Below are 24414 nucleotides of genomic sequence, written 5' to 3'. Positions count from 1 at the left end.
GGGGGGGGAACGGGATGGCATGAACTCTCTCCAGGCTTTAGAAGCCTCCAGCCGGAGAGAGAAGCAGATTTGTTAAAGAGATCCACTTGGTACGGCAGCAGGGGAAGGAGGAGAAGGATGAGGAGGGCAGCTCTTTCCTTTCCTCCTCCTCCTTCCCCTGCTGCCGTACCAAGTGGATCTCTTTAGCAAATCTGCTTCCCTGCACAACACATGGGGCAATAAAGGGAGACAAGGAGGAGGGAGGATCAGGGGTGGGAGATCCAGCCAACGAGCCAGCAAGCTAAAGAGGGGGGGGTGGAAACAGCATGAACTCTCTCCAGGCTTCTAAAAACTCAAGTTTAAAGACCCATGGGTTAGGGTTAAAAGTGCTAGAGTCTTCAAACCTGGAAAGATTAAGGCTTGTGGACTTCAACTCCTATTCCTGAAGTAGCATGGCTGGTGCAGGACTTCTGGGAGTTGAAGTCCACTAGTCTTAAACTGTCAAGTTTAAAGACCCCTGGGTTAGGGTTAGAAATGCAAGTCTTCAAACCTGGAAAGATTAAGGCTTGTGGACTTCAACTCCTACTCCTGAAGTAGCATGGCTGGTGCAGGACTTCTGGGAGTTGAAGTCCACTAGTCTTAAACTGTCAAGTTTAAAGACACCTGCGTTAGGGTTAGAAATGCAAGTCTTCAAACCTGGAAAGATTAAGGCTTGTGGACTTCAGCCCCTACTCCTGAGGTAGCATGGCTGGTGCAGGAATTCTGGGAGTTGAAGTCCACTAGTCTTAAAACTCAAGTTTAAAGAGCCCTGGGTTAGGGTTAGAAATAGTTTTAGCTTGGTTGCTGATTGAGCTACTTTTTTTACTTTTTAATTTATTGTTATTACCAGATTGCTTTCGTTTACCCTCTTTTAAATTTACAGAGCTAATTTTGGTTTTCTTTAAAATAAATATTCTAAAACATTTAATCTACTGATGTCTCAATTAATGTAATTTTATTGGTTTCCATTTTTATAAGTTACCAGTAGCCACTGCCTTTTCTAACCTCGGCTTATACTCGGGTCAATAAGTTTTCCCAGGTTTTTGTGGCAAAAACTGGTGCCTTCGGCTTATACTCGGGTCGGCTTATACTCCAGTATATACGGTAAATAAATAAATAAAAATAATAAATCCCTTCTTTTTTATTAAAAGAAATTAGTAATAAAACAAAACCAAACTCTATTACTATTAAAACTAAACCAGCAAATCCAAAAACATAACTATTAATAAAAACAGGTGAGGGCTGAGGTTTTTTTTCTCTGTTATTTAAGTGCTTTTACCATATGCTTTAAATCAAGAGTCACTTCTCTCTCTGTTTCTCTCTCTTTCCTGTCATTCTCTGCCTCAATCATTTTCTCATTTCTCTTTTTTCTCCCCTTTTTTCTATCATTTCTCTCTCCCTCTCTATTCCTTCTCCTCTCGCTCTCTCTTGCTTTCTTCCTCTCTATCACCCTCTCTCTCTCTCTCCCTTCCTTTCTTTCCTTCTCTCTTCCTTCCACTTTTTTATCTTTCTCTCTCTCTTTTCCTTCATTCCCCTCTTCCCCTCCCTCTCTTCCTCTCTCCCTTTATATTTATCTCTTCCTTCCTTCCTCTCTTCCTCCCTTTCTCTCTCCCTCTCATTCACTTTTCTCTCCCTTCCTTCCCTCCCTCCCTCCTTCTTTCCTCTCCTCTTTCCCTCCCTCTCTTTCCCTTCTTTCTCTCCACGTCTCCGGCGGGCAGCCAGCTTTGCTGACCGGCACAAGGCTCAAGCCAGCTGCCCGGGAAAGCCAGGAAGGTCCTCCTGCCCCCCCAGCCAAAAACACAACGGAGGTCTGCCGCCACCAGCTTGAGCCTCCTGTTGCTCCACTCTGCCCTGCCTGTCATCCTGGACCTCCGTTGTGTTTTCAGGAGGGAGCGGCAGGAAAGCCCTGTGCCGGCCAGGGAAGCCGGCTTTCCGGGAAAGCAGCGCGCTTTTCAAATGCGCTGCTTTCCTGCAACTCTTTCCTGGGCCGGGGGGGGGGGGAGGAGGCCACTTCCCCCCCCAAGGAAAGAGTTGCAGGAAAACAGCATGTTTAAAAGGTGCGCTGCTTTCCCGGAAAGCCGGCTTTCCTGGCCGGCACAGGGCTTTCCCGCCGCTCCCCCCTGAAAACACAACAGAGGTCCAGGATGACAGGCAGGGCGAAGCGGGGTGCAGCAACGGGAGACTCAAGCAGGCAGCCTCTGCGCTTTTCTTTTGGCGGAAGAGGAGGAGAGGGGGCGGATCGGGGGGGTGGGGGGCACCGCCGAGAAGTCAGGGGCACGAGGGGGCCGGAGGCACGGTGGGGAGGCAGGGGTGGCCGCGGCTCCCTTTCCTTCTCCTGCTGGCACCTCCCCGCCCCCGCCCCCCCGCGGGCTGGCAGGGGGATGGGGAGTGCACGCCCGTGGAAAAGGGTGCGTGGGGGGAAAGTCTACCACCATTTCTACAGTTTTGAGTGTGTTCAGTTCTAGACTGTTCTGGTCACACCACAAGGATAGTTGTTCAACTTCCCGTCTATATGCGGATTCATCATTGTCTCGAATTAAATAGGGAGACTGAATTTATGTCCCTCACGTCCCTGTAAGTTGAACACCTTTCCAATCAGTTCCCAACAAAGCCAAGAATGAGCACATGGGTTGGGGATGATTGAGATCACGATTCATTTGGAGACTTGGCCAAGTGAAGGTAGAATTAGATCTCTCAGGAATGTTCAGGTTAAGTTAATGCATTTCCTTCCAGATTCAGACTATTTTGCACTATAAATTGGTAAAAATTTAAATTTTACCTATTTAAATTTACTTTAAATTGGTAAAAAGTGGTTTCAGCTTTCTGTCTTGTGCTAGAGTGTATATATACCTGGACATAATGTTGGTCATCTTTCATCTGAATGGAGATTCCCTCTCCTTAATGCCATTCTTCTGGGATACCCTTACCTTGCCACTCGCCAAAAAAAAAAAAAAGGGTTTCAACAGATGTTTGGAATTTGATTCTGGAACCTCAGAGCATTATTAGTAAGATCCCAGACATTAAAATTACAAGCTAAATTAGTTCATAATGTCTATTGTGGTCTCAAACCTAACTGGTTCAGTGGCTCCAATATGATCATGATCTAGGCACCCATCTTGGGCACAGAAAGCAAAAGTAATTTCACAGTGTGATTTTAGTCTCAGATAACCCGTTTAAATATACTTTCCTGGTATAAGCAATGTGGACTTGCTTAATCACTGCCACAACATGTTCACCTTCTTAATGGTAATGTAGTGTAACAAATAATGATGTTATGCCAGTACCACCAGCTTTTAATCTCCATGGCTGCTTTTCTGGTGCAGCAGTTTAGATTGGGATTTTATTTATATTGTGAGTTAGACACAAGTTGATAACTTGGATTTCAATGAAACAAAATTCAGCAATATAAAGTTAAGACATTGTTCAAAATATTGTTTTTGTTTTATGTAGGAAGTTAAGTGGGCTTCTAAGGTACAAATTCTTCAGGAAGAACATGAACATGAAAAGTACCAGGTAAACCTGAATGAAAATTTCCTAGAATTTTTTTTATTTAGAAATAAATAAAATTTAAATTTATTTCTAAATTTATTATTTAGAAATAAATATACCCCCCAAAAAGGAAAACATAGCAAACCGTTCAGAAGGACTATTTAAAATACACTTTATGTAAAATTTCACTGATTCCCATGCTGAGTAACTTTCATGAAGTCTTCACATTCAGTTCTTTGGTTGAAATATAAGCTACAGCGTGCAAGAAGTATGCTATGACGAGAATTACTTTGAAATTCTTTAGTTACATTCAGATTTCTCTCTGAACATTTGAACTGGTAAAGCCAAGAATTCCAATGAAGAAATATCTTCCCTGACAGAAGTGCTTTACATATGACAAAGGTTAAAAGAAGTATAGAAAATGTAGGTTAAAAGTGTTTGTCTCTGTGTGTTCATAGTTTATAAGATAGATATATTCATGGTTTATAAGATAATCACTAACAACGGAAACTTAGATATTTTGACAAAATTTATACTTACATTATTTTTTCTAGCTTCCAGTTTTACAAAATGTTGAAATGTGGAATGATGTGGTTAAAAAAGTCATTTTGTATCAATATTAATCTTTTCCTCTGAAAGAGTACAACTGCAAACCATATAGTCCTTTATGCCCATAATGCAGTTGTATGGTTAAATCAATCAATCAATCAATAAATAAATAAATAAGGGGGGAAATCCTTTTTTTATTAAAAGAAATTAATAATAAAACAAAACCAAAATCTATTTTATTACTATCTTCTCCTCTTTTTCCATCCCTGTCTCCTCCCTTGTGTGTGTGTGTGTGTGGGTGAACTCTTGAACCATTTCCAATAACAGGTGAGCTATTGGAAATGTTTCAAGAGTTCACACACACACACACACACACACAGCTGGGTTTTTTTTTCTCTGTTATTATTTGGGTGCTTTTTACCACATGCTTTAAATCAAGAATCATTTCTGTCTTTCTCTCTCCCCCTCTTGCTCTCTCTCTCTTTCTCTCTCTCCCTCTTTCTCTCACATACACCCCTTTCCAATTTAAGGGAACAGAGAAAGTTTATAAAGGTAATTGGGCAGCTGTGGGGGGAGGAGAAGAGAAGAGAAAAGACAAGGATGCAACAAAGACGGCGATGCAACTTTCCCAAATAAGTTTAAACACGATGGGCGAATGAGTCCAGGGTGCTGCCGAAGACGGGCAAAGGTGGCAGGAGAAACTGCCCCGCCAAGGTTTCCTTGAAATGTAGGGAGGGCTAACGCGAACTGGCACCCCTTTTCCATTCCATGTCTTCAGGCTGCCTTTTGCACTCCCCGCCTCTATCGGTCTCCCCCCCCTTCCTGCTTTCTTCCTCCTCCTCTCTTCCTCTTCTTTCCCTCCCTCCATGTATCTTCTCTCCCTCTTTCTACTTTCTTCCACTTTCTTTAAAAGGAGCATTTCGCTCGCTTCTACGCCAAGGAAGAGGCTGGGGGGGGGGGGAGGGCGCGCCACAGCATCCTGTCTAGTCCAGCCATCTGACGGTCCCTTTTGGGTTCAGTAATCCACACACACACACACACCCAAAAAAACCCACGACCGAGCGAGCCTAACTAAGGCGCCTCTCGGCCGATCGCCTCACCCTCTTCCCTCGGAATCCGAGACTCGCGCATTGCCTTTTGTTTTCTCTCTCTCTATTGCTTTCTTTCTTTCTCACTCACTCTTTCTTTCTATCTCTTTCTTTCTTTCTCTTCTCTCTCTTGCTATCTCTCTCTGTTGAATAGGATAGGCACCCTTATTCTCTCTAGTTACTATCTTGAGGGCCTCTAAATTGCCTAACCATACCAAAGAATACAAAAGTATAATAAATTAATGGATTTTCTAAGAAATCCATTAATTTCTTAGAATAAGAAAATAAGCCTCTTTCGTAAATCTGAATTATTTTTCATAAAAGAGAAATATCTTAATTAACTTTCCATAGTGCATATATTTCTATTTTCCTAGTGCTGAAAGTGAAGTGAGTCTGCCCTTTAATACTTATGATCAAAAAACATTGGGAGGGTGAAAAATTAGACCAATAATTTTGTATTATAAATATATAATAAGATACATAAGATAGCATTAGATAAACAGAATGTTTCTAGTTAAATAGACTTTTTCCATATTTGACCTGTTTAGCTCAAAGCTGAATTTGAGAAGCATAAAGCATCATTGCGCAACATTTTCTATGAGAAGAGGTTAGAAGAACTAGAACAAAAGCTGCAAGAACAAAATGATCTTATTCTTATCCAGAAAAATCAGGTCTGTTCCATGTAATGGTGGCATTCTAAAATGCCAGAGCTTGAGCAAAGGGCCTTTTTCTATATATAAAAAATTATGGATGCAATTCCAGTAATTATACAAGTAAATATTTTATACGCTTCTCATTTTGTGTTCTTATAATCAGCGTTTCTTATTCCTTTAGTAGGCTGCAAGTCAGCAATAGAGCAGGGGTGCTGAAAGGTGAATACAGGTTTAGGCTGCATCTGAGCCTTGATTTTCAAAGGATTAGAAAAATGGAAGTAAATGTGCATACAGGAGCAATGCAAATTTTGGACTTAGGGAGCTGGACTCAGAAGCCAGAATTTCGATGGAACTCTTATGGCTATGAAGTCACCAAAACTAATTTGTGAAGGAGACTCTGCTTATAATTGCAGTTGGCTGTGACAAAATGCCACAGGGCCAGACTTGAAATAGTATATTGAGCCAACATTGAGTTTATTATAGCAAGGAATAGTCTCTTTTTCCTCACCTACTATATGTGCTTGTCTTTATGTCCGGGACCAGTTAGGACCAATTCATCTTAAGAAGAGAGGAGTTATTGCAAGTGCATCCTTTGGCTTCCCATATGTTGATCAACACCTAGCACTTACCTAGAAGCCTTACTTTGTCAAAATGGCAGATTCTTAACTAGCAGTGTATAAGCAAATTCTCATTTCTACATCGATATCCATTGTTTTCTATCCTTGTAATTTCAGATAGAAAAACTGGCTTCAAAAAAAACAGTAGAAAACTCAAAGTTATCTGAAGGTGAGTGGGAATTTTAAGGAAGAAATAATTTAAAATGCCACAAATACTTTTTAAAAACTTTATTACAAAGTTTTAATAAAGTTTTAATAATTATTACAAAACTGATTTTGCTGGGGGAAAATATCCCATTGTTTAGAAATACGTGTAGCTCATTGCAATGGGAAGATTGACACATCCTCTAACATTTTTGTTACAATGAAAATTTCAGGACCAATTTATTTATTTATTTATTTATTTGTTTGTTTATTATTTAGATTTGTATGCCGCCACTCTCCACATTGTTGTTCAACCCAAATCAAGCGGATCATCCATGCATGGTAGGTTACTGTAATAGACATGCAAATCCTTAGGTAACAACTACATTTAACTAATGGAACAATTTTTTAAAATTAAGCTTTCCTGAAATATATTGGAAAGATCATTCATTTTATTAATTGATGTAAATGTAACTTGCTGACATTTTCTTTCTGTACAATAGTTGTTTCTATTTAAAATCAAGGATTTTAAGGAGTTTTTGGAGAGGGGAGGCATACAAATCTAATATATTATTATTATTATTATTATTATTATTATTATTATTATTATTATAACTGAGAACATAACATTCTGTTGTAATAAAATTAATTTGTGGCTGGCTCAATAGATTTTGGAATTGAAGCACAAAATCAGTCTGTTCTCCCAACTGCAAGACCAAAAGTGCGTCCAGAATCTGCTGACCAAGGTTAGTTTATATTAATCTGGGGTAAGAACCTTGAATAAAGTTATAATAATAGGACCTTTTTAAAAAATCACCTAATTGAAATGTGTTTTATCTCAAGAGATTTCTAAATATGCAAGAGACGTCAGAAAATGGATAGGCTAAAGAGAGCAAGAGTAACGTAGGGCTCTCAGGGGCTACTATGCCTACCAGAACCATTACCCACCTTTGCAAAAAGCTCTGGGTGGATTTGGAGATATATTTCATTTCTAACATTTAATTGCTTTTCTGATTGGCCAGGAGCACTTCAAGGAGAAATAAGGCAATTTTTGGAACGGGATGATTCTCAAAGAGAAAACGAAGAGGGTGGGGAGGAAGTGAAATGAATAGATTTTCTGGTAAGAGAAAGGGAGAATATATTCAGAAAAGGTCTGGGAATAAACAGATTTGTTTATTCTTAAGGCCCAGCTCTACCTCTGAGGCATATTCAGGAACAAAGCAAGTTGTGTATCTTTTTGCCTCAATTGTTTGTTTGCTATAACAAAGGGTTTTGCCCAAATAAGACCTCCTCTGTATTTGATTGGGCTTTACTCCCCAAATAAATATGCATCTGATACTTTTGCGTACATTTCTGTACTTTTTTGAATTGTTTTCATTCTCTGGGCTTTATCTTTACCAGTTTTTATACTGTCTGTCTATTTGTCTCTGTTTCTATTCATGTGTTTCCTTGTTATTAGAAGAGGCCCTTTTGGTACCCATGCTGGAGCCCATAGAGGAGCTTCCAGAGAATGAACAAGGTAATCAGCAGCACCAATTGAAGCTTTTGTAGCCTTAATTCTTCTCGCATTATGTGTCTGTATGAGAGAGCGCGAGACAAGAGAGCAGTGTCACATTTCTTCTACCAGAAGACACAAAAGGTTTTACCTTACAATTTTCAGATAGCCTCAGTGTTTCTGTGATCCCTTTGAAGAGTAACTTCTCCTATTGCTTGGCTTCCTTTTTTTGCCAATTAGTGTCCATCACTATTCTCTCTAGGATTTTGTTTTATTCATTCCTTTTGTCCAGCCTCCCCTTGAACTTTCTTACCCCTGCAGACAATTGAATCTGGGAAAGAGGGGCCAATCCTTCCTTGCTTTTGAATTTGTCTTGATTTTGAGATAGTGTTGGAATTTCTTGTAGTTCATTTGATGTGATTCTAGATTTATAGTTGCCTTCAAGAAGTCAAAAATTATAGGGTTGGAAGGGACCTCGGAAGTCTTCTAGTCCAACCCTATTTGAGCCGCCTTCTAGTCCAATCCTATTATTATTATTATTATTATTGTTATCATTACTCTCGATATAGAAACTTTAATAGATAAATAAATAACCTTAACCACTGATTTTTGTCCAGAATGGTATACCATTCTTATACCCTTCTGGACAAAAATCAGTGGCTAAGGTTATTTATTTATCTATTAAAGTTTCTATATTGAGAGTAATAACAACAACAACAGAGTTGGAAGGGACCTTGGAGGTCTTCTAGTCCAACCCCCTGCTTAGGCAGGAAACTACATTACTTCAGGCAGATGGTTATCCAACATCCACTTAAAAACTTCCAGTGTTGGGGCATTCACAACTTTTGGAGGCAAGCTGTTCCACTGATCAACTGTTCTGACTGTCAGGAAATTTCTCCTTAGTTCTAAGGTACTTCTCTCCTTGTTTAGTTTTGAGAGTAGTATACATTGATCATAGATAAAATTGCTAACAAACACAGTAAGTAACAATGTGGATTATAAACTATATTCAGTGAACTATAGTTATAGTTTATAGTTTATTATATTTGTATGCCACCCCTCTCCGAAGACTTGGGGTGGCTCACAACTAACTGTGTTTCTCCGAAAATAAGACTGGATCTTACATTAATTTTTGCTAAAAAAAATGCATTAGGGCTTATTTTCCAATTAGGGCTTATTTTGGGGAAAATGTGGTAATAAATGCATCCATCTGGCTGACAATCTTAACTCTGGCTTATTTTTGTGGTAGGCCTTATATTACAGGTATCCCGAAAAAATAGTGTTAGGGCTTATTTTCCAGTTGGGTCCTGTTTTTACAGGGAAACATATTATTAGGATTCTGTGATCACATTATATGTTTACCTACATTGGTTTGTGTTGAAAATTGTTCTTAAGAGTAGATCCATTAAAATAAATAATAAATACTTTTTAATAATTTACTATATCGATAATTAAACTGATACCTAATGTATAACATGATTTGTCAGATGCAGTTGCGATCAAAGAAAGTTGAATTTCAGACTTTTGCAGCTGGCCGAGTTATATTTAAAATTAAAGTTATTGCTTTGTTTTTGATATAGAAACATTATACTTTCTTAGGCAGAAAATTCAAGTGAGTGCATAATAATTTATTTATTTATTTATTTATTATTTAGATTTGTATCCCGCCCCTCTCCGCATTCTTGTTCAACCCAAATCAAGCGGATCATCCATGCATGGTAGGTTACTGTAATGGACATGCAAATCCTTAGGTATTGTCCTCTGGGATAATAATAAGTAACAACTAAATTTAACTAATGGAACAATTTTTAAAAATTAAGCTTTCCTGAAATATATTGGAAAGATCATTCATTTTATTAATTGATGTAAATGTAACTTGTTGACATTTTCTTTCTGTACAATAGTTATTTCTATTTAAAATCAAGGATTTTAAGTAGTTTTTGGAGAGGGGAGTCATACAAATCTAATTTATTATTATTATTATTATTATTATTATTATTATTATTATTATTATTATAACTGAGAACATAACATTCTGTTGTAATCAAATTAATTTGTGGCTGGCTCAATAGATTTTGAAATTGAAGCACAAAATCAGTCTGTTCTCCCAACTGTAAGACCAAAAGTGCGTCCAGAATCTGCTGACCAAGGTTAGTTTATATTAATCTGGGGTAAGAACCTTGAATAAAGTTATAATAATAGGACCTTTTTAAAAAATCACCTAATTGAAATGTGTTTTATCTCAAGAGATTTCTAAATATGCAAGAGACGTCAGAAAATGGATAGGCTAAAGAGAGCAAGAGTAACGTAGGGCTCTCAGGGGCTACTATGCCTACCAGAACCATTACCCACCTTTGCAAAAAGCTCTGGGTGGATTTGGAGATATATTTCATTTCTAACATTTAATTGCTTTTCTGATTGGCCAGGAGCACTTCAAGGAGAAATAAGGCAATTTTTGGAACGGGATGATTCTCAAAGAGAAAACGAAGAGGGTGGGGAGGAAGTGAAATGAATAGATTTTCTGGTAAGAGAAAGGGAGAATATATTCAGAAAAGGTCTGGGAATAAACAGATTTGTTTAGTCTTAAGGCCCAGCTCTACCTCTGAGGCATATTCAGGAACAAAGCAAGTTGTGTATCTTTTTGCCTCAATTGTTTGTTTGCTATAACAAGGGGTTTTGCCCAAATAAGACCTCCTCTGTATTTGATTGGGCTTTACTCCCCAAATAAATATGCATCTGATACTTTTGCGTACATTTCTGTACTTTTTTGAATTGTTTTCATTCTCTGGGCTTTATCTTTACCAGTTTTTATACTGTCTGTCTATTTGTCTCTGTTTCTATTCATGTGTTTCCTTGTTATTAGAAGAGGCCCTTTTGGTACCCATGCTGGAGCCCATAGAGGAGCTTCCAGAGAATGAACAAGGTAATCAGCAGCACCAATTGAAGCTTTTGTGGCCTTAATTCTTCTCGCATTATGTGCCTGTATGAGAGAGCGCGAGACAAGAGAGCAGTGTCACATTTCTTCTACCAGAAGACACAAAAGGTTTTACCTTACAATTTTCAGATAGCCTCAGTGTTTCTGTGATCCCTTTGAAGAGTAACTTCTCCTATTGCTTGTCTTCCTTTTTTTGCCAATTAGTGTCCATCACTATTCTCTCTAGGATTTTGTTTTATTCATTCCTTTTGTCCAGCCTCCCCTTGAACTTTCTTACCCCTGCAGACAATTGAATCCAATTGAGCCGCCTTCTAGTCCAATCCTATTACTATTATTATTGTTATCATTACTCTCGATATAGAAACTTTAATAGATAAATAAATAACCTTAACCACTGATTTTTATCCAGAATGGTATACCATTCTTATATCATTCTGGACAAAAATCAGTGGCTAAGGTTATTTATTTATCTATTAAAGTTTCTATATTGAGAGTAACAACAACAACAGAGTTGGAAGGGACCTTGGAGGTCTTCTAGTCCAACCCTCTGCTTAGGCAGGAAACCCTACATTACTTCAGGCGGATGGTTATCCAACATCCGCTTAAAAACTTCCAGTGTTGGGGCATTCACAACTTTTGGAGGCAAGCTGTTGCACTAATCAACCGTTCTGACTGTCAGGAAATTCCGAAGACTCGGGGTGGCTCACAACTAACTGTGTTTCTCCGAAAATAAGACTGGATCTTACATTAATTTTTGCTAAAAAAAATGCATTAGGGTTTATTTTCCAATTAGGTCTTATTTTGGGGAAAATGTAGTAATAAATGCATCCATCTGGCTGACAATCTTAACTCTGGCTTATTTTTGTGGTAGGCCTTATATTACAGGTATCCCAAAAAAATAGTGTTATGGCTTATTTTCCAGTTGGGTCCTGTTTTCACAGGGAAACATATTATTAGGATTCTGTAATCACATTATATGTTTACCTACATTGGTTTGTGTTGAAAATTGTTGTTAAGAGTAGATCCATTAAAATAAATAAATACTTTTTAATGGATTTACTATATCGATAATTAAACTGATACCAAATGTATAACATGATTTGTCAGATGCAGTTGCGATCAAAGAAAGTTGAATTTCAGACTTTTGCAGCTGGCCGAGTTATATTTAAAATTAAAGTTATTGCTTTGCTTTTTGATATAGAAACATTATAATTTCTTAGGCAGAAAATTCAGGTGAGTGCGTAATACACTTCAAATATTTTGATTAAGCGTGCATTGATTTTATTGATGTGATTTTTAAACAAAAATATCTGGCTCGTTTCAGAAATAGAAATGCAAGTGCCTCAAACAGGAAAGAATAAATCTCACATGATAAATACCTTGATGAGCGATCCTTCTTTAACAAAAGAGCTGAGAACTGTTTTGAAGAAGACCCTAGCAGAAAAGTTGGAATCCTTGGGAGTTAAATCAGTAAGATCACTTTAAATAGCTCAAATGAGTGAAGCAATGTTAATCTCTTTTTCAAACCAATACTCTTCAGGTGTGCCTGCCTCTGAGTCACAGAAAAAATTGCCTCTGAATAGGAAAAAAGGAAAGACAAAATCTCAGTACAGAAGTCAGTGCCTGTAAAGGAGTGATGTACATCTGTAACAATATTATTATATGTTTAAAAGGGGAAAGCTCAACACTACTCACAATGTAGGAATGTGTGGTGAAGATGATGGAACTAGCAGATTAAATTGATTCTAATCAAAAGAGAAAAAACTATATTATTTCCAGTTAACCTTTAATATATTGTTTTTTTTCTAATGGATTTTTTTTGCATGAAACAGAAGAATGTGCAGTCATGATTTGTGACTTTGATTATTAGAAAAACTGGAAAATTAAAAAAGTGAGCTCTTTTTTGTAATCATGAAATAAGAGTTAATATAAATGTAGTCATTTGATGCTGAAAAAACAGGAGGCCCCTCCCTCCCTCCCTCCCTCCCTCCCTCTTCTTTCTTTCCTTCCTTTCTTCCTTCCTTCTTTCCATCCATCCATCCTTCTTTCCTTCCTTCCTCTTCTTGTGTTTACATTGTTCCATCATTTCCCAAAAATAATTTATATTCTTCCCGAAAAAATAAAATTATTTTTAATGTTCATTCATTCACCCTATTCAGGGAGTGCGTGGTATCTCAAGTGATCATCTGAACAGAGCCTTAGCATCTCTTGAGACTGCTAGAGAAGAGAGAAAGAAACAACTGCCTGACATTCAACATATTCGAGAGCAACTTGTACAACAACTCAATTTCAGAGTTGCTGAAAGATTATCTTGCAGCAGATCTCTTTCCAACCGTCATCTTTCTTTAGAAGGTATGATCTTTCTTTATGCTCTAGGGTCAGATTTAAAAGTTTAGCTTTGCTATCTGTAAATGATTCCTTAAATGTGTGCCAGCTCCTATGTATAACATGACTGTAATACTTACATTTACTGACTAGAAGCAGGTCCCAATTAATGCTGATCATAAATCCCATGAAATAATTGTGGTGTTCAGACATAAACATTTCCAAGTTACATGGAAAATAGGTTAATTAGTTCTAGTTTGACATAAATAGACAATGAAAAATTATCAAGTTAAATTTTTATGTGTTTCATTAATGAAATATAGCAGTAAAGATTAAAGTATATGTGTAGAACTTTATTTTTAGTAAAGTCACTTTAGGTGTAGAAAGCAAAATAAAAACAGGAATATTCTAAATATTATTCCTATCTTACCAGGATCTGTATTTCCCCTGATCCGTATTTTTCAAACTTGGCAACTTTAAGCTGTGTGGACTGTCAACTCTCAGAATTCTCCAGCCAGCATTCTGAGAGTTAAAGTCCACATATCTTAAATTTACTCAGATTGAGAAACATAAGGAAGGAGACGGTGACAGGAAATGGTCTCACTAAGTGGGAATATTGGAGCCTAAAGAGAGTCTGTGATTTGGTGATCTAGTGACTTATTGGAATAAGGTAGTGAAATATTCATAAGCAAAATGCCCAAATCAAATAGGAAATATTGGGGGGTTTTTTGTTCTTTTATGCGGCATGATTTCACTCAGTACGTTATTCCTTCATAGACAGGGCATGTGGCTTAAATGACACTAGATCCTCCTTATCATTTCATTTCAGCTAAACATAGGACAACTCGTTTAGGGACTTCATTATCCAGCGTTTTTTCCAGGGCAATAAAACGTTTGTCCAGTACCAAACGTCCAGTCACGGAAAGAACTTTGACTGATGAAAACACTTCAACCTCAAAGTAAGTTAATAATTTCAGGTAACTAGCATGTTTTATGAATAGCAATACCAATAGCATTTAGACTTAAATACCACTTTACAGTGCTTTATAGCCCTCTCTAAGCGGTTTTACAAAGTCAGCATATTTTCCCCAACAATCTGGGTCCTCATTTTACTGACCTCGGAAGAATGAAAGGCTGAGCCTGGTGAGATTTGAACTGCCAAATTGCAGTCAGCTGGCAGTCAGCAGAAGTAGCCTGCAGTATTGCACTCTAACCACTGTGCCACCGTGGCTTATTTGTAGCTAACAGTGTTGTCTCTTAGCTCATTTATTTATTTATCAGATTTATTTGGTTCCCATCTCATGGTTCAGGTGACTCTTGAGTGGCCCATTGATTATCAGGAAGTAATGGTGGGGATTACTAAATTACTAAATTATTACTGATTCCTTCGGGATTGGGCAGCATAGAAGTGAAATAAATAAATATTATTTTATTTTCTCCAACCTCATGGAAATACATTTGCACTTATAAGAAGAGCAAGGGAAATAGTCAGGTTCACTTTCATATAAACCAAATCTATAAGCCAATGGCTCCAGTGATGAAATGCAGGAAAACAAATTGCAATGTATGAAGTATATCCTTCTTACTAGCCAAAAGAAATGGCAAATATATAAGCTATATTATTATTATATAATATGATATACTTAGTTATTGGAATAATTAGTTTTTTAGACATATAGGATTGTGGTTTTCTAGATTTTTTTGTTGCAATATGAAAATTTATCTTATGTATAATCTACTCTGCTTAGATGTATTATAGGAAAACTGTTTTTTGGAATAATTAGTTCAATAGATTTGTAAGACCCAAATAAGATGTGAATTTGATGACCAGCGATTAATGTAAAGGTTATTGTAATGTTTTAATATTAGATAGAGAAAAGCTGTATTTTAAGAGGTCTTTGAATATATAAGATATTATATGTTTGTAGAGTCCTTTTGGTAAAGAAAGAGATATAAGAGCCTCCACTGAATAATTAGAAAGTAAAAAGAAGAAATTTGTATATGTTTGATAATAAGCTTGATTTTGTGTTGGAAACTATGTATTGTTTTTTATTTTATGCTGGAGGAAAAAAAATTATGTAAAAAAAGAGAAAAGAAATGGCAAATATTTGTTTTCTCTTCTTTCCAGAACCAAGAAGATGTTGAAGGATAACATTTCTAGAAAGCCACCTAGCACGGTGTAAGCTGCCTTCATTTTGTTTTGCATGCTTTGAAATAAGAATTCTATTGGACAACCAAAAATTAATTTTGGAACAAAATTACCCCTTGACTTACCACGGTTCATTTAGTGACCATTCAAAGTTATAACGGCACTGACAAAAAGGGCTTGGAACCATTTTTCATAGTTATGACTTTTGCAGTATCCCCATGATCATGTGATCAAAATCCAGATGCTTAGCAACAGGTTCATATTTATGACCGTCGCTGTGTGCCAAGGTCATGATTCTCTTTTGCGACCTGAGAAACAAAGTCAGTAGGGAAGCCAGATTCAGTTAACAACCGGGTTACTAACTTATCAACTGCAGTGATTCACTTAACAAATGCGGCAAGGAAGGTCATCCACCTTTTAACTTGAATGGAATCAAGTGAATTGATTGGCTAAAATCTATATGTAGGTGAGAATTCCCATCCTTGTGCCATTGAAAGAAGCTGGAATACGAGTTCTTGCACTAAAAATCAGGAAAGGAGTTAATCCAGCAATTTTGAAGGGCAATACTTTAGAAAAGGCTGAAATAGAATTCTGCCTTAATATTTAAAAAATAGTTTAGCTAATTCTTATTTTTATAGAGTTGTGTTACTCTTAATTAAAAGTCAATGCTTCATTACTCTTATGATGTAATAATTATATATCTGCCTATTGATGCCAAAATAATCTTCCAACAAAAATGGGTACATCTCTCAATTATCCTTGCTTTAATAAGATAGTTCTTTAAGGAACTGTCTTAGGTATAATGTTCGATAGATTATAGATTCTAGTTTTATTATAGAAAGTTAGTTTATATTTTTAAAATTGCTGCAAGCGGAACAGCTTAAATTAATAGATGAATTTTTGTTTTCCCAGAACTCCATTTAGCTCAGAGGAGGAAGTGAAGGACGATGAGGCATCCAAGGGCCACAGCAAGGACAATTTGCCAAGTTGTTCGTATCAGAGTATAAACATCCCCGAAGACGAAGTGCATCTTAAGCCATCCACGAGCAGAAGTACAAAAGCTCATTATGTCGGCAGTACTTTAAGGAAAAAGTTAAAAATAGGTGGCAGGGGTAGAGTAGAAGAAATTGCCTTTACAGATTTGGCAAGCTGCAGCAGATAAACCATTAGAAAATGATACCCTAACCTAAAGGATCCTTGTAAACCACCAAATTATGACATTTAGAAAATAGAATAGAATGAATAAGGGTAGAAGAAAGAAAGGAGCTCACATTTATATTGTGAATAATCATCATCTACTACAATATATCTACTAAATGTTGATATATTTAAAGTAAAATAACAATAGAATTACAGTACAGTGATCCCTCGATTTTCGTGGGGGTTACGTTCGAAGACCTGCGAAAATCGATTATCTGTGGTATAGTTGTGCGGAAGTAAAAACACCATCTGCGCATGCGCGCCCCTTTTTCCATGGCCGCGCATGCGCAGATGGTGGAGGCGGGGAGTGACGAAAGTGCGGAAGCTGACAAAGATTGCTTTGAATGTCGGCTGCCCCGCCCCCAGCACCCGCTCGCCCGCCGTTCGCCGCTCGCCCGGCCGCTCTCTCTCGCTCGCTCGCCCAGCCGCTCGCTCGTTGCTCGCCCGGCCACCTGCCGCTCACTCGCTGCTTGCCCGCCGCTCGCTCGCTGCCCGGCCGCCCGCCGCTCGCTCGCTGCTCGTCCGGTCGCTCGCTGCTCGCCCGGCCACCCGCCGCTCGCCCGCCCTTCGCCCGGCCACCCACCGTTCGCCCGGCCGCTCGAGAGCTCACATTTATATTGTGAATAATCATCATCTACTACAATATATCTACTAAATGTTGATATATTTAAAGTAAAATAACAATAGAATTACAGTATCTCTTTTTCTTTGTATCCCACCAAATTTATACCTTTTGCCAAACATCGTAGAATTCTGATTCTTCTTAATTATTTAACCTTCTCGTCATCATATCAAGCTCAGCACATTCTAAAATCTTCTTAAGAATATCTGTTTCTTTTGGAGTCTCGGTTTCTTTCCATTTTTGAGCAAAAGCTATCCTGGCTGCTACTAATATATGAGTTATTAAATAATATATATCCTCTTTGTACTTCTTATTTGAAATATCTAATAGGAAGAATTCTGGTGTTTTCTTAATTTCTTGTTGTGTTATCAATCAAGAAGAATCAGAATTCTACGATGTTTGGCAAAAGGTATAAATTTGGTGGGATACAAAGAAAAAGAGATAATTCTATTGTTATTTTACTTTAAATATATCAACATTTAGTAATTATATTGTACTATGTTAACGTCCTTAGCGGAATGAAGGACTGCACTCGTGGGTGAGTAACGGCTCTTTTATTATATCAAGTAACGGTTACAGAACTCAGCAAAAAGACAACATGGCCGTGCCCGGCAGCTATATATATGCCGGGCTGGCAACCAATCACATCCTAGCATTTTCCCGCCCAAGAACTATGGGGTGGGTACAATGCCTAACTGTCCTCTGGACACAACACCCCTTCCCACCTGGTTGGTGCACACAAAATCCTCTAAATAAGCGGGACGCTTGTGTGTCCTTGCTGAGCGGCGGGGTTCGGCCCCTGATGGGGGCAAGGATGATTCTGTCTCTATAGGCAATGGTTGATGTTGATCTTCTGTGTGTATTTCCTGGTGTAAAGGTTGCGGTATTGGTCTTTGATATTGATTGTCCGGGGAGTAAGTAATCTCTGTGTAATCGGATGGTGTGGTACAGGTTGGCGGAATGGATGGTGCTTGTGACGCCGGCCTGGCAGCTTCTAAGGTTCGGCGGCGTAGTTGGTCTATGTGTCGACGCCATGTCCTTCCGTCACTTAGGAGGACCCTATAAGAGCAAGGGCCTGTTACTTCAGAAACCCAACCTGGCTCCCAACGGCGTTCTCCTCACCCATAATTTCGTGCATACACCAGATCTCCCTGGACAAATGCTCTAGTGACAATTGGTGTCTCACTGTCTGTATTAGGAGTATATGTGGGGTGAATCCTATCCAGCCTAGTACGCAGGCGTCGACCCATAAGTGCCTCTGCTGGGCTCCTGCCTGTGGTGGGGCAGGGAGTTGAATGCTGAGTTATTAAATAAAGATTTAGTTTGCTCCTCCAGTCCAAACCTTTGAGACGGCCAAGGGCCTCTTTAGTAGATCTCACGGCCCGTTCTGCCCTGCCGTTGCTACTAGGGTGCCAGGGGGCTGTTAATGTTTGTCTAATTCCTAATGTGGCTAAAAATACCTGGAATTGTGAGGATGTGAACTGAGGTCCATTGTCGGTTACCAACTGGTCGGGTAACCCGTGCGTAGAAAAATGACGAGACAACACATTAATTACACTCTCTGATGTCGTGGATTGTAATATGTCTACTTCTACCCAGCCTGAATAAGCGTCTACTAGTACCATAAACTGATGACCATGGAAAGGGCCGGCCAGGTCGAGGTGGATTCTGGACCATGGCCCTCTAGGTATTTCCCACTGTGTTGGAGGAGCTTCTGGTGGCATGGGCCTGGAGTTCTGACACTCCGGGCAGCGATCTACCCAGGTCTGGATGGCTTGGTCTAAACCCGGCCACCAGACATAGCTGCGAGCCAAGGCCTTCATTCGAACAATCCCCGGGTGGCATTCATGGAGGAGGCGCAACACTACATCCTGTAAAGAAGGAGGAACGATGACTCATGATCCCCACAGCAAACACCCTCTATGCGTAGATAACTCACTCTGACGGGTTTAAAATGGAGCAAATTCGCTGGGCAAAACTCCTGTGGGCCATCCGCGTTTAACCCAGTCTATGACTTGAGAAATGGTGTTATCGGAGAAGGAGTGGGCAGCTATGTCAGATGCAGACAAAGAGTTATGAAGTTCCTCTACAAGGAGGACCTGTGATGTAGGTGAGGGGTCTATAATTGGTACTGGTAGGGGACAGCGGCTAAGGGCATCTGCATGTGCCATGTCTTTTCCCGGACGATATTGCAACTGGTATGTATAGGCTGCTAAAAATTCTGACCACCTGGTCATTCTGGGGGAAGTGAATTGAGGGGACTCTTTAGTGCCCGCTATTATGCCCAATAGGGGTTTGTGGTCAGTTTGCAGAACAAAGGGTCTGCCATACAAATAGTCATGAAACTTCTTTACTGACGCGACAAGGGCTAAGGCCTCCTTGTCCGTCTGACTATAATTTCTCTTGGTGTTGGACAATGTTCATGAGAAATATGCTATAGGGACTTGGGAACCATTAGGTAATTGGTGGCTGAGAACGGCACCTATGCCATACGGAGAAGCGTCTGCAGCCAGTACCAATGGCCATTGATCATTATATTGGATAAGGACTGCATCAGATGACAGCAAGTCCTTGACTGCCTTAAATGAAGCCTGTTCTACGTCTCCCCAAACCCATGGTCTGTCGTTTCCCAATAGTCTATGCAGGGGTTCAGCTATGGTTGCTTTATGTGGTAAAAAGGTGTTGTAAAAATTGAGGAGGCCTAAGAAAGTCTGTAATTCAGACTTGTTCACAGGTGCAGGTGCCTGTTTGATAGCTGATATCTTAGCCTGTGTTGGGTGAATGCCGGCAGCGTCTATGGTGTAACCTAGAAAATCAACACGGGGAACTCCTATGTGGCACTTGCTACGTTTTAAGCGAAGGCCTGCCTTTTGAAAATGTGATAGGACACCCCTGACACGTGTGAGTAATTGTTGTTGTGAGGTGGCTGATATAAAAATATCATCAAAGTATGGCGTTACGCCAGGTAGTCCGTATAACAGCCTCTCGATGATGTTCTGAAACAGGCCAGGAGCCACACTTACGCCAAACTGGAGGCGGCGACAACAGAATGCGCCTCGGTGGGTGACTAGGGTTTGAGCCTCCGCAGTGGCATCGTCCACCGGGAGTTGTTGGTATGCTTGCGCCATATCCAACTTTGCAAAAATTGACCCCTGGCCCAGGGAATGTAGCAAATGCTGTACCACCGGTACCGGGTAGGGGTTGGAACTGAGGGCGTGATTGAGTGTCGCCTTATAATCTCCACATAGGCGGAGAGACCCGTCGGGTTTGACAGGAATTACCAGCGGTGTTTCCCATTTGGAATAATCAGTGGCCTCTAGGACCCCCTGCTGGATGAGTTTGTCCAACTCTGCGTCCACTTTTTTTCTGAGTGCAAAAGGGACTCGTCTGGATTTCAGTCTAATGTGGGCCACTTTTGGGTCTAGGTTAAGGGATATTGGTGTTCCCACATAACAACCCAAAGTGTTACTAAATACATCAGAAAACTCATCAAATATGCAAGAATATACATCAGGGGTCACTGAGTGAATTCCCGAGACAGACAACCCTAGTTTGGTAAACCAGTCCCGCCCCAAAAGAGATGGTAGGGGATTAGCTACAATTATTAATGGAAGGAATCCAGAATATGCCCCTTTTTTAACATTGAATTTTCCCTCCCGCTTGGTTGGGATTAGGTTTCCCTGATAGTCCCTCAGTTTTACACTCATTGGGCCCAATTTGGCTTGGGACGGGTCTGCAACAAGGTGCGAAAGGGACCGTTGAACTTACCTGAACGGTCTTCTCGATGCACTGCGAGGAGAGTCCAACGTGGGTGATACTTCAGCCTGATTGGTTAGGGACTGAGTTAAATTAGAATATTAATTAGCTCCACCCTGTAGACCCTCCCTTGTAGCTCAGTTAATAAAATAACGAAGGAGTAGTGGAATCAACAGAACTAGAAACTGTAACTGAGCCCCTGGGCCCCAAGGTCGGGTTGGGTTTGGACTCTCCTCGCAGTGCATCGAGAAGACCATTCAGGTAAGTTCAACGGTCCTTCTCCAATGCACTGCTGCGGAGAGTCCAACGTGGGATATGCCCAAGACTAAGACAACAGGGTGGGAGACGGTTGGACCAGGGGCGTCTGCAATACGCACACCCTCTGCAATACCCTGCGGCCAAAAGCCGCCTCTGATGGTGCAAATGAGTCCAGTTTATAGTGTCTAATAAACGTGTCTGGAGTGGCCCACGTTGCCGCTCAGCAGATGTCCTCCAGAGAAGCCTGGGTGGCCCACGCTGCTGAAGTCGCAGCGCTCCTTGTGGAGTGTGCCGTAATGTTACCTGGTACCGCCTTTCCTTGAGAAGTGTACGCCTCCACGATGCAGGATGTTATCCAGCGACTAAGGGCCCTCGGAGATACCTTAGCTCCCCTTGTGGGAAGTTCAAAGGAGACAAATAAGGCCTCCGTCCTGCGAAATGCCGCCGTCCGTCGAATGTAGATCTTGATGGCCCTGCGTACGTCCAGCTTATGCCAGCGCAGTTCGAGTGGGTGACTCCCCTGCGTGCAGAAATCCGGAATGACAATGTCATTAGACCTATGAAACGGGGTATTTATCTTCGGTAGGAACGTCGGGTCGAGTCGAAGGACCACCCGGTTCTGATGAAAGATGCATAGGTCCGATCTCACCGATAGGGCCGCGAGTTCGGACACCCTTCTAGCTGACGTGATAGCCACTAAAAAGGCCATTTTCAGATATAGAAGTTGAAATGAGATGGTGCGTAATGGCTCGAATGGGGGAGCTGTTAATGCGCTTAGCACCAGCGGGAGATCCCATGAGGGGAATCTGTGCACCGTTGGAGGTCGGAGATTTGAGGCCCCCTTCAGGAAGTCTCTCACCCATGGGTGATGAGAGATGGATCTCCAGTTGTCCAATTTAATTAGTGTGGAGATGGCAGCTACCTGTCTCCGTAGGGTGTTAGGGGCAAGCCCTTTGTCCAGTCCAGATTGTAAGAAAGACAAAATATGTTGTATTGACGCGGATTGTGGTTCCACTCCTTGGTCCGTACAGAATTGACGGAATGCTGCCCAGGTGGCCTGGTAGATCCTAGTAGTGGACGGTCTGCGGGCCGCCTGGATGGTGGAGATTACATCCTGTGGAAGTAATGCCGCCTTCATTCTGTCCCCCTCAAGTGCCACGCGGCAAGTTGCCACCAGTGGGGGTCTGGATGGTATACTGACCCTTGGCTGAGGGAGACCAGGTTGAGCGGGATCCGCCAGGGTGGTGATATCGATAGGTCCATCAGGTCCGCGAACCACGGGCGGCGGGGCCAGTATGGTGCTCTGAAGAGGACCTCGGCCCCCTCCCTGATAAGCTTGGCAATTGTCCTGTGGATAAGGCATACCGGTGGGAAGGCGTATAGAAGGCCGTCCGGCCATGGGCTCCTGAGGGCGTTGACCCTCTCGGCTCCTGGGGAAGGGAAGCGGGAGAAGAAGCGACTCAGGTGAGTGTTGTCCGGTGTGGCGAACAGATCCACCAGTGGTGTTCCGAACCTGTCTGCCACCGCTTGGAATGCTTCCTGTCCCAGACGCCATTCGGATGGGTGGAGAGTGGTCCTGCTGAGCCAGTCTGCTTGTGTGTTCTCGACCCCTGAGATGTGCTCCGCCCTGAGCGATAGAAGGTTGGTCTCTGCCCACGCCATCAGGATATCCGCTTCCTGCATTAGCCTGCCAGACCTCGTTCCCCCTTGGTGATTTATGTGGGAACGGGTGGCCACATTGTCCGTGAGTATCAGAATATGGTTGTTCTGGCACTCTGTTCGGAAGGCTAGTAGGGCTAGAAACACAGCTCTCAGCTCCAGTAGGTTTATGTTGATGTCTGCCAAGTCCGTTGGGGTCCACAGTCCCTGAGTCTCGGAGTGAGCTCCCCAACCCGTGAGGCTCGCGTCGGTGGTGATGACCACCTCCTCCTGTTTCAGGAAGGGGGAACCCTGAAGGAGGGCGGATGAGTGCCACCATGGAAGGGAGCGTTTGACCGTTCTTGGTAACGTGACCAGGCGTTGGGAGTGGCTGAGCCGTCGCCGTTGGTATGGCAGGAGGAGCCACTGTAGGGGCCTGGCGTGCCGGCGGGCCCAGGGTACAATGTCGATGCAGGACACGAAATTCCTTAGGAGTTGTGACAGGAAGGCTAGTGATACCCGTCTTTGATGATGGAGGGAATTCACTAAGTCCCGTATTCTGTGTCGGCAGGAACACCTTGCCGATCTGAGAATCTATGACAGTTCCCAAGTGTGGGATGCGCATAGTGGGTGTTAGATGACTTTTGGGAATATTCACCGTGAAACCGTGTTCCCGTAAGGTCTGCATGGTTAGCAGTAGGTCCTCCTTTGCCCTCCGTGGATCCCTTGACAAGATGACTATGTCATCCAGATACGCCATGAGGCGTACCGACTGGGATCTGAGGGATGCGGTTAGAATGTCCAAGAGTTTGGTGAAAGTCCTTGGTGCTGAGGACAAGCCGAATGGCATTGCCCGGTATTGAAAATGGTTGTTGTTGATACAAAATCTGAGGTATTTGCGGCTGTCTGCATGTACTGGCACGTGCAGATATGCCTCCTTCAAATCTATGGAGGTCATCCAGTCTCCTCTTCTTATGCATGAGAGGATGGTGCGGAGGGAATGCATCTTGAACCTGACGTATCTGACATACAGATTGAGTTGTTTCAGTTTCAGTATGAGCCTGCATCCCCCCGATGCTTTCGGCACCACAAATACCACGGAATAATATCCCAGTCCTTGCTGGTTCACCGGCACTGGTTCTATCGCCCCTATGTCCAGCAAGTGAAGAATCTCCTGTCTTAGGAGTTTCCTCTTGTGTGCACCCTTGGTCCAGGGGCATTGAATGAAACGTTGGTGCGGAGTACAAAGGAAGTCCAACTTGAGTCCCTGAGAAATTGTGCTGCGGGCCCATGTATCCGTAGTGGTGTCGTGCCAGGTGTCGGTGAACGCCTGGAGCCGACCTCCTATGGGGATATGTTCCGCCCAGTCATTTGTGTCCGCGGAATCCCCTCTGATTGGTATTTCGATAGGTCTTCCTGGAGTTCTGGTATTGCCGTCCTCTGCCTCCGTATCCGCCTCTATCGGATCTAAAGGTATT

General features: G+C 41.3%; 2 protein-coding genes across 2 annotated transcripts in view; both read left to right on the top strand.

Annotated features, from left to right (window-relative positions):
• LOC139166944 (cilium assembly protein DZIP1-like) overlaps positions 1-24414 on the top strand; it is a 104781-nt gene that overhangs the window by 43180 nt on the left and 37187 nt on the right. The window lies entirely within an intron of this gene.
• The window catches only part of LOC139167063 (cilium assembly protein DZIP1-like), a 70372-nt gene that overhangs the window by 14887 nt on the left and 31071 nt on the right, over positions 1-24414 (top strand). The window contains exons 7-16 of the mRNA XM_070751492.1: positions 3469-3531; positions 6532-6583; positions 6838-6900; positions 7227-7304; positions 8018-8077; positions 12313-12458; positions 13148-13340; positions 14143-14272; positions 15442-15492; positions 16375-16514. Of these exons, the coding sequence (XP_070607593.1) occupies positions 3469-3531; positions 6532-6583; positions 6838-6900; positions 7227-7304; positions 8018-8077; positions 12313-12458; positions 13148-13340; positions 14143-14272; positions 15442-15492; positions 16375-16514 (976 nt within the window). The remainder of the gene's footprint in view (positions 1-3468; positions 3532-6531; positions 6584-6837; positions 6901-7226; positions 7305-8017; positions 8078-12312; positions 12459-13147; positions 13341-14142; positions 14273-15441; positions 15493-16374; positions 16515-24414) is intronic.

The sequence above is a fragment of the Erythrolamprus reginae genome, chromosome 4 (assembly GCF_031021105.1).
Source record: "Erythrolamprus reginae isolate rEryReg1 chromosome 4, rEryReg1.hap1, whole genome shotgun sequence".
In the NCBI taxonomy this organism is placed as follows: Eukaryota; Metazoa; Chordata; class Lepidosauria; order Squamata; family Dipsadidae; genus Erythrolamprus; species Erythrolamprus reginae.
Note: the sequence above shows the minus strand (reverse complement) of the source record. Positions and strands in the feature narration are given on the sequence as shown.